The 12724-nt window shown below is 39.8% G+C and overlaps 1 protein-coding gene across 5 annotated transcripts in view; it reads right to left on the bottom strand.

The window, feature by feature from the left end:
• PDE5A (phosphodiesterase 5A) overlaps positions 1-12724 on the bottom strand; it is a 505280-nt gene that overhangs the window by 55990 nt on the left and 436566 nt on the right. For all 5 annotated transcript variants that reach the window (XM_073639709.1, XM_073639717.1, XM_073639690.1 and 2 more), the window contains 2 exons: positions 5411-5557; positions 121-246 (listed from right to left, as the gene is read on the bottom strand). In XM_073639709.1, coding sequence (XP_073495810.1) covers positions 121-246; positions 5411-5557 — 273 coding nt within the window. The remainder of the gene's footprint in view (positions 1-120; positions 247-5410; positions 5558-12724) is intronic.

The following is a 12724-nucleotide window of genomic DNA, read 5'->3' as shown; positions in this document are numbered from 1 at the left end:
CAGTCCTTGATCAGTGTGCCCTGTGGCAATAGATCTGGCGTGACATTTCTACAGCTGGTTCGTTCATTTATTCACTCTAAATACTGGATCAGTTGTCTTAATCTGGGTTTAGTCTGATACCTGAATTTTGCCAGTCCTCAGGGCAGCAAACATGCATTGTGCTGTGTTGAAGGCATGTCTCCAGTTGTGATAGGCTACATTCTTCCGATAGTTTTTCTTTACACTTAGAATCCATCTGCACAGAGTCTGTAAATGAAGTGAAATGATTGACAGTTCTATAGACACAGAAAGTATGGCGCCTATTTTTAGATCTCACAGTTGTTGAAAGAAAATAACAAAGTTGGAAATTTCAATATGTCATTAATATACACGGTGGGCCATTTACATCGATACACCTAAATTAAATGGGAATGGTTGATGATATCAACTTCCTGTTTGTGGCACATTAGTATATGGGAGGGGGAAAACTTTTCCAGATGGGTGGTGACCATGGTGGCCATTTTGAAGTCGGCCATTTTGGATCCAATTTTATTTTTTTCAATGGGAAGAGGGTCATGTGACACATCAAACTTATTGAGAATTTCATAAGAAAAACAATGGTGTGCTTGGTTTTAAAGTAACTTTATTCTGTCATGAGTTTTTTAAAAGTTTATGACCACTTATAAAATGTGTTCAAAGTGCTGCCCATTGTGTTGGATTGTCAAATCAACCCTCTTCTCCCACTCTTGACACACTGATAGCAACAGTGCAGAAGAAATGCTAGCACAGGCTTCCAGTATCAGTTTCAGATGCTGCACGTCTCGTATCTTGATGTGCAGCATTGTATCCAGAAATGTCAGTGGCTGGATGAAAGATGCAAAAGTCTGTCTGGATCCCAAAAACTCACTCAGCTTTTATGCACACACACTGATTACAAGCAAACAGGTCACAGGTGAGGATGTTACTTTCAGTAGCCATTCAAACCCAATTGTGTCAAATTCTGTGCATGTTATCAGGCCAAAATCACCAAGGTATATGAACATTTGATCAGGGTCATTTGGATGTTTTTGGTTGTCATTAAGATTTAAAAAGAGAAAACACAGTAGTTTTACAATAAATGGCTTCACCCAACCAATAACCATGAGTGGAGAAAAAGTTTTCATTTCATTATCATTCATATTCTCTGAAAGGCCAAGACAGGAAAAATTCTGCCCGGGGTATGTAAACTTTTGAGCACAACTGTGTATATACACACAGTACAGACCAAGAGTTTGGACACACCTTCTCATTTAAACAATTTTCTGTTTTTTCATGACTAGGAAAATTGTACATTCACACTGAAGGCATCAAAACTATGAATTAACACATGTGGAATTATATACTTAACAAAAAAGTGTGAAACAACTGAAAATATGTCTTATATTCTAGGTTCTTCAAAGTAGCCACCTTTTGCTTTGATGACTGCTTTGCACACTCTTGGCATTCTCTTGATGAGCTTCAAGAGGTAGTCACCGGAAATTTTCTTCCAACAATCTTGAAGGAGTTCCCAGAGATGCTTAGCACTTGTTGGCCCTTTTGCCTTCACTCTATGGTCCAGGTCACCCCAAACCATCGCGATTGGGTTCAGGTCTGGTGACTGTGGAGGCCAGGTCATCTGGCATAGCACCCCATCACTCAACTTCTTGGTCAAATAGCCCTTACACAGCCTGGAGGTGTGTTTGGGGGTCACTGTCCTGTTGAAAAATAAATGATGGTCCAACTAAACGCAAACCGGATGGAATAGCATGCCGCTGCAAAATGCTGTGGTAGCCATGCTGGTTCAGTATGCCTTCAATTTTGAATAAATCCCCAACAGTGTCACCAGCAAAGCACCCCCACACCATCACACCTCCTCCTCCATGCTTCATGGTGGGAACCAGGCATGTAGAGTCCATCTGTTCACCTTTTCTGCGTCGCACAAAGACACGGTGGTTGGAACCAAAGATCTCAAATTTGGACTCATCAGACCAAAGCACAGATTTCCACTGGTCTAATGTCCATTCCTTGTGTTCTTTAGCCCAAACAAGTCTCTTCTGCTGGTTGCCTGTCCTTAGCAGTGGTTTCCTAGCAGCTATTTTACCATGAAGGCCTGCTGCACAAAGTCTTCTCTTAACAGTTGTTGAAGAGATGTGTCTGCTGCTAGAACTCTGTGTGGCATTGACCTAGTGTCTAATCTGAGCTGCTGTTAACCTGCGATTTCTGAGGCTGGTGACTCGGATAAACTTATCCTCAGAAGCAGAGGTGACTCTTGGTCCTCCTTTCATGGGGCGGTCCTCATGTGAGCCAGTTTCTTTGTAGCGCTTGATGGTTTTTTCAACTGCACTTGGGGACACTTTCAAAGTTTTCCCAATTTTTCGCACTGACTGACCTTCATTTCTTAAAATAATGATGGCCACTCATTTTTCTTTACTTAGAATTTGTATTATGGCAAGAAAAAGCAGCTAACAGTCTATTCAGTAGGACTATCAGCTGTGTATCCACCAGACTTCTGCACAACACAACTGATGGTCCCAACCCCATTTATAAGGCAAGAAATCCCACTTATTAAACCTGACAGGGCACACCTGTGAAGTGAAAACCATTTCCGGTGACTACCTCTTGAAGCTCATCAAGAGAATGCCAAGAGTGTGCAAAGCAGTCATCAAAGCTAAAGGTGGCTACTTTGAAGAACCTAGAATATAAGACATATTTTCCGTTGTTTCACTGTTTTTTGTTAAGTATATAATTCCACATGTGTTAATTCATTGTTTTGCTGCCTTCAGTGTGAATGTACAATTTTCATAGTCATGAAAATACAGAAAAATCTTTAAATGAGAAGGTGTGTCCAAACTTTTGGTCTGTACTGTATATATACACACATATACACACAGTGGGGAAAAAAGTATTTAGTCAGCCACCAATTGTGACATCATAGGTAGACCTCAACTATGAGAGACAAAATGAAAAAACAAATCCTGAAAATCACATTGTCTGATTTGGAAAGGAATTTTTTTTCAAATTTTGGTGGAAAATAAGTATTTGGTCAATTACAAAAGTTCATCTCAATACTTTGTTATATATCATTTGTTGGCAATGACAGAGGTCAAAAGTTTTCTGTAAGTCTTCACAAGGTTGGCACACACTGTTGTGTGCCAACCATTCCTCCATGCAGATCTCCTCTAGAGCAGTGATGTTTTGGGGCTGTCGCTGGGCAACACGGACTTTCAACTCCCTCCAAAGGTTTTCTATAGGGTTTACATCTGGAGACTGGCTAGGCTACTCCAGGACCTTGAAATGCTTCTTACAAAGTCACTTCTTTTGTTGCCCTGGTGGTGTGCTTGGGATCATTGTCATGCTGAAAGACCCAGCCACGTTTCATCTTCAATGCCCTTGCTGATGAAAAGAAGTTTGCACTCAAAATCTCACGATACATGGCCCCATTCATTCTTTCATGTACACTGATCAATCGTCCTGGTCCCTTGGCAGAGAAACAGCCCCAAAGCATGATGTTGCCACCCCCATGCTTCACAGTAGGTATAGTGTTCTTTGGATGCAACTCAGCATTCTTTCTCCTCCAAACACGACGAGTTGTGTTTCTACCAAACAGTTATACTTTGGTTTCATCTGACCATATGACATTCTCCCAATACTCTTCTGGATCATCCAAATCCCTAGCAAACTTCAGACGGACCGGACATGTAATGGCTTAAGCAGGGGGACACATCTGGCACTGCAGGATCTGAGTCCCTGGCGGCGTAGTGTGTTACTGATGGTAGCCTGTGTATCGTTGGTTCCAGCTCTCTGCAGGTCATTCACTAGGTCCCCCCGTGTGGTTCTGGGATTTTTGCTCACCGTTCTTGAGATCATTTTGACCTCGCGGGGTGAGATCTTGTGTGGAGCCCCAGATCGAGGGAGATTATCAGTGGTCTTGTATGTCTTCCATTTTCTAATTATTGCTCCCACAGTTGATTTATTCACACCAACCTGCTTGCCTATTGCAGATTCAGTCTTCCCAGCCTGGTGCAGGGCTACAATTTTGTTTCTGGTGTCCTTCGACAGCTCTTTGGTCTTCACCATAGTGAAGTTTGGAGTGTGACTGTTTGAGGTTGTGGACAGTTGTCTTTTATACTGATAACAAGTTCAAACAGGTGCCAGTACTACAGGTAATGAGTGGAGGACAGAGGAGCCTCTTAAAGAAGAAGTTACAGGTCTGTGAGAGCCAGAAATCTTGCTTGTTTCTAATTGACCAAATACTTATTTTCCACCAAAATTTAAGAAAAATGTCTTTCCAAATCAGACAATGTGATTTTCAGGATTTGTTTTCTCATTTTGTCTCTCATAGTTGAGGTCTACCTATGATGTCAATTACAGGTCTCTCTCATCTTAAGTGGGAGAACTTGCACATTTGGTGGCTGACTAAATACTTTTTTTCCCCCACTATATCTATATCTATATCTGTCTATCTACATACATATACATATATATATGTTCTGACTAAAATACAAAGGAAATATGTCATCTTTAACTTTCGACCTTTTAGAGATCATTTCATCTTCAACTTGGTTAACTTCACAATAACAGTAATTTTGACCAGGGTGCCCAAACTTTTACATGCCACTGTATACATATCTACCCACTGTGATTTTCTTGTTACACTGTGTAAACTGATCTGCGGTGCGTGTTTGCAATCTGCAACATGTTAATTTCTCTTGTGACTACACTTAGTTTTATGTGTGGATTTTCCCCATAGAATTGCATGTGGAAAAAGGTGTGGAAAATCTGCAGTGCGTCTCAGCTGCAGAAACGCACTAAAAACACATGTAATCTGCACGTGACTGTATCAATAAAGTTTTATCAGAACCAAATACCAGGAAGTATCAAAAACAAAGCAGCTTTATTTAAAACATGACACACAAAAAGGAGACAAAGCCGCAGTGCCAAAAATGTGATAAAAACAAATAAAAAAACTCGCTCAAAAATCAAATTTGCCTAATAGGTGCAGAAATGCATGCAAAATTACCTATACTTATTATGGTAATGTAGTCTAACAGTCACTAGTCATAAACAAGCTTGGATGCTAGCACTAAAAACTCCTAACAAAAACCTGAACATAACTCAAATGTAGCCGGTAACGAAAATATACAGTTGATACTTGTAGTACAAGTCAAAAGTAATTAAATAACAAAAGTAGCTCCAGAACCGAAGGGGCCTCTGTGGAGAAGCTGGGGACTAGAATGCTGAAGCGCTGTTCTGCATCCCACCGAGGGATGGGTGCATAGAATAGGAACAAAATATTACTTGCCGTGAACATGACATATCAGTTAATACATTGTTAAGAACACAACTGCAATTAAATATCTTTTAAATGGTCCTACATGGGTCTGGGTGTGAATGGTTATCTTAGATGTCTTACCTCATACTTCATTTGGAAGGTCTGCACAAGGTTGAGGTCTGTGAACATTCGACTTGTAGCTAATGTGGTTTCAATGTCAGTAAGATCAAAATCACTGAAGTAGAAGTCTGTTAATTTAAGTGATTGTGCAGATGGCACGACAGATCCCTGTGAAGACAGAAAACATGAATTAGCTGAAGGCACAACACAAATCTCACAGGTGAGCACTATGTAAGAGGTCACAGGAAAATTACCCAGACGTTTATTACTCTTCTCAGTTAGGTTAGGGAATAGACAAGGTAATTATGGGCATAAGTTATTATGGTATGTTTCACACACAGCCAGTTCATCAGAGACTTAAGGGTACGTGCAGACAGGGCATATTTTTTGAGGGAGTCAAAAACAACGCTTTAGTCATTTAATAGAAACTGCTTTAGGTAATGCTCCTTCTCAGGAAGTTTTTGGAGGCGTTTTTTAATTTCCTATAATGGTTTTGAAAAGCTTTTGAAGTGTTTTGGAAGAGTAATTTTTTCCTGAAGTAGTTTCTTCAACCTTCTGATTGGATAGTGCCTAGTTTGGGGGGGGGGGGCGAGGCAGGGATATAGCTGCACACTGTTGATGCTCTGCAGACCCTGAGCCTGGAATACCTGACTGAAGTGAAACAAGAAGACCTGGACTCATACTACTCGACTTAAAAGCTTCAGGACCTTCCCTGGATCATTTTGAGCCATCTTGGACCTCTGCAGGACCTACTATGCCTCTAAACAAGAGGAAAGAAAACAAGTCGAGATCTCTCCCTGCGATGCCGCTGAAGCCCTTCAGCCATGCACACACCATCTCACCTCCCAAGTCAGCGGCATCCAAGAAGAGCAATTCTGACCTCAACTCCTCCTCCAAGACCCTCCTGCAAGGTCAGAAGACAAGAACCTCTTTCAGCAATAAAAGACCAAGCGCTGCACGCCGGCACCGAGGAGAAAATCCCCTCTCCCACCGCGCGGCTCAATAAAATCCTCTATTGATATGGAGCGCCATGCTGATAAAAAAGCAGACAGTTCCATTGTCAATCAAAAGCAGGACTACCGCTGAGCTTCAGAAGAGCCCCTGCACTTAGGGAATCCCTACAAGGCTCTCCCTGTCAGTACGCAGCAAGTGCGCTGCATAACAGCCACAACTGTAGATATGGACCCCGCAGCACAGCGTGACAGCTCTGCTGGAGGCACGGAGGACAGTGCCAGAAGTGGAGTCTGTAAATTTCAAACCCAACATAAGCAGGACTCTTCAATTAGACCTGAGGAGTCCCGGCACTTGGGGAATCCTCTTCAGTCCAATTCTGCTGGATCACAGAGTTCACGCTGTATGACAGCCACGGCTGTGGACTTTGGTTATTACAGAGTCGTGACCCAATCAGAGACAAAAACCTAAAGAGTTCTCTGAAATATCCCTTCATCTGGGAAACCCTCTTCAGATTAATTCTGAAAGACTTTGCAGTCATGCAACAGACACACAAATCTGTCTGCTCTTAAGTCATTTACAGCAAGTACCCCACACATAGACATGGATACAATATTTCTATGAAGAGTACCATTCGTAAGAAATAAAAGAAAGGAGTTAAATAGTAGTTGTGGTATCACAAATACTAACATAGTAATGTACACATCTGACACAGATGAAGAATCGGAGGACATTTCCCCTAACATAACTCCTTTTAAACAAAAAACAAGATTGGACAAAGCAAATCCTCCTTTTGCATATTCCATCTCTTCCGTATCTACGCCAACAAACATTAACAGTGATATCTGCCAACCTCCTCCGCCCTTGCTGAACACAGACAGTCTAGCGGCCTCTGTAAAATACTTTTCTATTCAGCAGGTGAACCTAAACATTGACAATAAATTTGTTGCTATATGTACGCAATTAGAAACTATGAACCAAAAAATTACAGACACCGACAAGAAGGTTGAGTTTATAGCTACCAAACAAAATACACTGGAGACAGACCACTACTTGCTAAAAAGCGAAAGTTAAAGCATTAAAGGCAAAGCTCACTTATTTAGAGAATTGTAACAGAAGATGCAACCTAAAGTTCAGAGGTGTCACAGAAAATGTCCCTACCTCAGATTTTGTTCTATACATCCTAGATCTAATTCATACAGCTATTCCAACTTCCTCTACTATTGACCTCACCATAGACAGGGTCCACAGATTACAGAAGCCTAGCCATCCCAAAAGAGGTCCCAAGGAAAGTGACTGCCAAGCTTCATTTCTTTCAAACAAAAGACTGCTTCTTAGATTACCTCAGGAAGCACAAGAATTTAAAACCTCCGTATGAAAATATCAAAGTCTTTCTGGATTTCTCCAAGGAAACGGCACAAGAATAATATTAAAATTTAATCTCATATGTAGAAAAACTGAAATATCCTTCTATATTACTCTCCCTTGATGACAAAAAGGCGTTTGACCGTATTAATTGGGACTGTATGGCAGCCACTCTAAATAAATTTGGGTTCCAGGTACAAATTATAAAATCAATTATGGCCATATATATCTGTCTTTCAGCAAAGGTGCAAGTAAATAATATTCTGTCTAACTCATTTTCTATTTCCAACGGTACACGTGAAGGTTGCCCTTTATCCCTACTTTTATTTGATCTTATAATGGAACCCTTTGCTGAAATCATTAGAACTAACAACTTCATTAAATATATACCAGTAAACCTCAGACAATATAAAATAAGTTTAATTGCGGATTATACACTAATTTCTATTACTTATCCAATTAATTAATTAGGATCCATCTCCCGGACTATAAAGGAATTATCAGCGGTTTCATACTATAAAATAAATGATAAAAAAATCTAAAATGTTAAGTTTTTTCATAGATTACCCATCAAAGAAAAAAATGAAAAATAAATTTCCTTATATCTGGGAAAAATCTCACATTCCTTACTTTGAAATAAAAATGACTAATGCTTTAAGTAAGATCCTAGATGAGAATTTCAGTTTTTTACAAAAACAAATTCAAATCAGTGTTGATAATTTTGAGAAAACAATTTGTGGCTTGGTAGGATTGCCCTTTTTTCCTTCTCCTCTTCCTATTCCTCTTTCCCCCTCTCCCTTCTGCTTTAACCCTTCCTTCTGTCCTAATATTTCCCTATTGGTTATAGTGTTTTACTTAATTGTCTGATTTGAATAACTGTTAACTAATATGATTACTACTTATTTCTTTGATTATTTTTAGATTCCCCTATCCCTTATATTGTTAAAACTCCCCCAAATAAAAAGAATCTTGTTAATAGTGTCTAGTTTGAAGCATTTCCATCAAGAGATGCTTTCAAGGAGTGGAGTGAACTACTTTTTTTTCCACTTGGAGTTTTTAAAAAAACTGAAGCGGAGGAACATATGAACAGCAAAGTGGATTTACAATAGCAGTGCCTAGGAAAAGTCTTTTAGGCATTTTTTGAGTGATTTATTTCAGGCGACTTTCAAAGTGGACCAGCTCCAAAAGACTCCTCAAAAAAGTCCATGTCCACACACCCTAAGGCACAGTTGACGAGTGCTGATTGACTATATACTAGGTTTTCTAACTCATTCATACAGGATGATAAAACTGTATGGAGACTAATGATTGTTAATTAGGGTTGAGCGAGTATGTTCTGTCCGAGTATGCTCGGGCCGAGCTCCGAGTATTTATAGCTGCACGGTGATATGGTTAAATTGCTCCCGTTGTGCATGATTTGCAACTGTTTGACAGTTTTATTACATGGGAGGAATGTCTATTTCTTACACATTCCTCACATGTAATAAAGCTGGCAAACAGTTACAAATCATGCACACTGGAGCGATTCAACCATATCACCGTGCAGCTATAAATACTCGGAGCTCGGCTCGAGCATACTCGGCGAAAGGGTTAATAGAACATACTCGCTCAACACTATTGTTAATACGATCGTTCTGTTCCCACACAGTTTCATGTTGTCGGCAGCACATCTTATGTTTATATGGAAAGATGTGCTGTTGACAACTAGGACTTGTCTGTGGAATAAACCTTGTGATGGTCCGCTGAACAAATGTTATATTTGTTTGACGGGTAATCTATGTCATTATTACACTGATATTCGAGAACAAATGTGCATATGAAGTCTTAGGAGCCAGTTATTGACCTAAATTAATCTTTATAAAACAGCAATTAACACTTCCACCTAACCATTACAGGCCACTTAATAGGTTGCTTTTTACACTATGTGTTAGGGCTACAGTATTTATAGTGTTACTTAGCCTTTATTATTAAAATCTAATAGAAAATTGCAGCCAGCCATTGTTTATCCATATCTCAGATTACTAAGGAAAGAAGTATACTAAACATACCCAAATACTGAACACACAAGCTGCCCAGACATTAAAATGTAATAAACAAAACTAGGACTACAAGACCCAGCATACATTTTTACTCTTAATGTCAGAAGACTGAGGCTAAGTTACCACAATGAGATTCTAGTTAGTTTTCATGTTGCAGATTTTCTGCACCATTTCTGCACCTATTAAGTAAATTGCGTTTTTTCTTTGTGTTTTTGAGTGCATTTTTTTTACATGTGTTTTAATCGCGTTTTTGCCGCTGCAGTTTTTGTCTCTTTTTGGTATGTCAGGTTTTAAACAAAGCTGCTTTGTTTTTAATATTTCTTGGTATTTTGCTTTGACAAAACTATATTGATACATGTGCAGATTACATGCGTTTTTATGTGTCCCCTCCAAGGAAATGCACTAAAAACGTACGTGCGTTTTTTACCTGCTGATTTTCCGCACCTAATGCAAGTCTATGGAAAAAATCTGCATATAAAACTCAGCGTAGATAAAATTACCGTACATGTTGAGGATTTGAAACACGCACCACAGGTCAGTTTATCCTGCATTAGCAAAAAGCACAGTGAACATGAGATTTCTGTAAATCCCATCCTCTTCGCTAGAACTGTAAGACGCTGTGTTTTTGATACAGCAAAAATATGCAGCGTCAAAATCTCATAAAAAAATCCATAGTGGGAACGTAGCCTTATCCCAGAATCACACGCTCAGTATTTGGTCAGTATTTCGCATCAGTATTTGTAAGCCAAAACCAGCAGTGGAACAATCAGAGGAAAAGTATAATAGAAACATGTCATCATGTGTGCATTTATCACCCACTCCTGGTTTTGGCTTACAAATACTGATGCGAAATACTGACCAAATACTGGACATGTGTACATGGCCTTAGACGTACCTATATTACACCCTACAAAAAACTCTATAGCCAAAACAATTTACATGAACTGTCGAAGACCGTAACTACATGAATGTACAACATTTCAAGCCTTTTTAATACCAAAGATTACAAAAACACCTGCCAAAAAGATAAAAAACACCTAATTTGGTCACATTATAAAGTCGAAAAATAGCAAAATATAATCTGTCACAATAAATAGATCAGTGAATACAAGGAACTAAACAAACATACTGATCATAAATAATGCTCACTTTAGAAATGCATATATGACACAAAGAGCAAATAAGTATACTAAATATACCCAAATACTGAGCACACAAGCTGCCCAGCGACATTAGATTTAAGTTTGCGGATTATGACAGGGATTTCCAAAAATCAGATATCTGTGGTGGGCTTAAGAAAGTCCATATTTCCTCTATAAATTAGAGAGCGCAGTCATACATGCCCATTAATAAGGAGGTGTATTTAATGTCTATGGACATAGGGTAATTTGGATTAATGAGTTATCAGTCTGGTTCCCTCACTAACAAGCAGCTGGCGACACAGGTGATCATATGCTCGGCTGGACATGGCCTGTCTACATGGATTTCTCCAAGATATCACACGGTGAATTCTGCTTCTTTACGTGTGTATACCATGAGTTCGCTCTCTAATTCTAGCCCCTCTTGGAACCCCCACAACACTTTTTCATTTTTTCCTAAGCTAAATAATTAAAGAAAGGGAAAGTTTGTTTGGAAAAAGATCTATTCTTGGTTCTGTTACAGGGGTCTCGGCTCACTTTCGGCTCAGACAGACAGTACATATTTCCCTTACAGCTGTCACAGACTTGCGAGGAGTTAGCTCTGTAAATCTACAGGCAATTCCTTTTCAGGAACTGTCTAGCAGTAACTACTGTGGGAAGTATGTAATGTGATTTGTCTAATTTTAGACCTATATAATACAGAATTACATTCAGACGCACAGTTTATCTAACACACTACAGGACGTCCGATTTACTAAAAATAGTGTTTGAATTATCAGAGGATTCTAATACATTAGAATCTCACTCCACTGTGATAACATTTATACTGTCTACTATCCATAACGCAATATGGCCACTATACAGTACAGACCAAAAGTTTGGACACACGTTCTCATTTAAAGATTTTTCTGTATTTTCATGACTATGAAAATTGTACATTCACACTGAAGGCATCAAAACTATGAATTAACACATGTGGAATTATATACTTAACAAAAAAGTGTGAAACAACTGAAAATATGTCTTATATTCTAGGTTCTTCAAAGTAGCCACTTTTTGCTTTGATGACTGCTTTGCACACTCTTGGCATTCTCTTGATGAGCTTCAAGAGGTAGTCACCGGAAATGGTCTTCCAACAATCTTGAAGGAGTTCCCAGAGATGCTTAGCACTTGTTGACCCTTTTGCTTTCACTCTGCGGTCCAGCTCACCCAAAACCATCTCGATTGGGTTCAGCTCTGGTGACTGTGGAGGTCAGGTCATCTGGCATAGCACCCCTTCTTGGTGAAATAGCTCTTACACAGCCTGGAGGTGTGTTTGGGGTCATTGTCCTGCTGAAAAATAAATGATGGTCCGACTAAACGCTGTGGTAGCCATGCTGGTTCAGTATGCCTTCAATTTTGAATAAATCCCCAACCGTGTCACCAGCAAAGCACCCCCACACCATCACACCTCCTCCTCCATGCTTCACGGTGGGAACCTGGCATGTAGAGTCCATCCGTTCACCTTTTCTGCGTCGCACAAAGACACGGTGGTTGGAACTAAAGATCTCAAATTTGGACTCATCAGACCAAAGCACAGATTTCCACTGGTCTAATGTCCATTCCTTGTGTTCTTTAGCCCAAACAAGTCTCTTCTGCTTGTTGCCTGTCCTTAGCAGTGGTTTCCTAGCAGCTATTTTACCATGAAGGCCTGCTGCACAAAGTCTCCTCTTAACAGTTGCTGTAGAGATGTGTCTGCTGCTAGAACTCTGTGTGGCATTGACCTGGTCTCTAATCTGAGCTGCCGTTAACCTGCGATTTCTGAGGCTGGTGACTCGGATAAACTTATCCTCAGAAGCAGA

Source organism: Phyllobates terribilis, unplaced genomic scaffold (assembly GCF_046119375.1).
Source record: "Phyllobates terribilis strain yellow unplaced genomic scaffold, ASM4611937v1 Scaffold_1__5_contigs__length_1240528914, whole genome shotgun sequence".
NCBI lineage: Eukaryota > Metazoa > Chordata > Amphibia > Anura > Dendrobatidae > Phyllobates > Phyllobates terribilis.
Note: the sequence above shows the minus strand (reverse complement) of the source record. Positions and strands in the feature narration are given on the sequence as shown.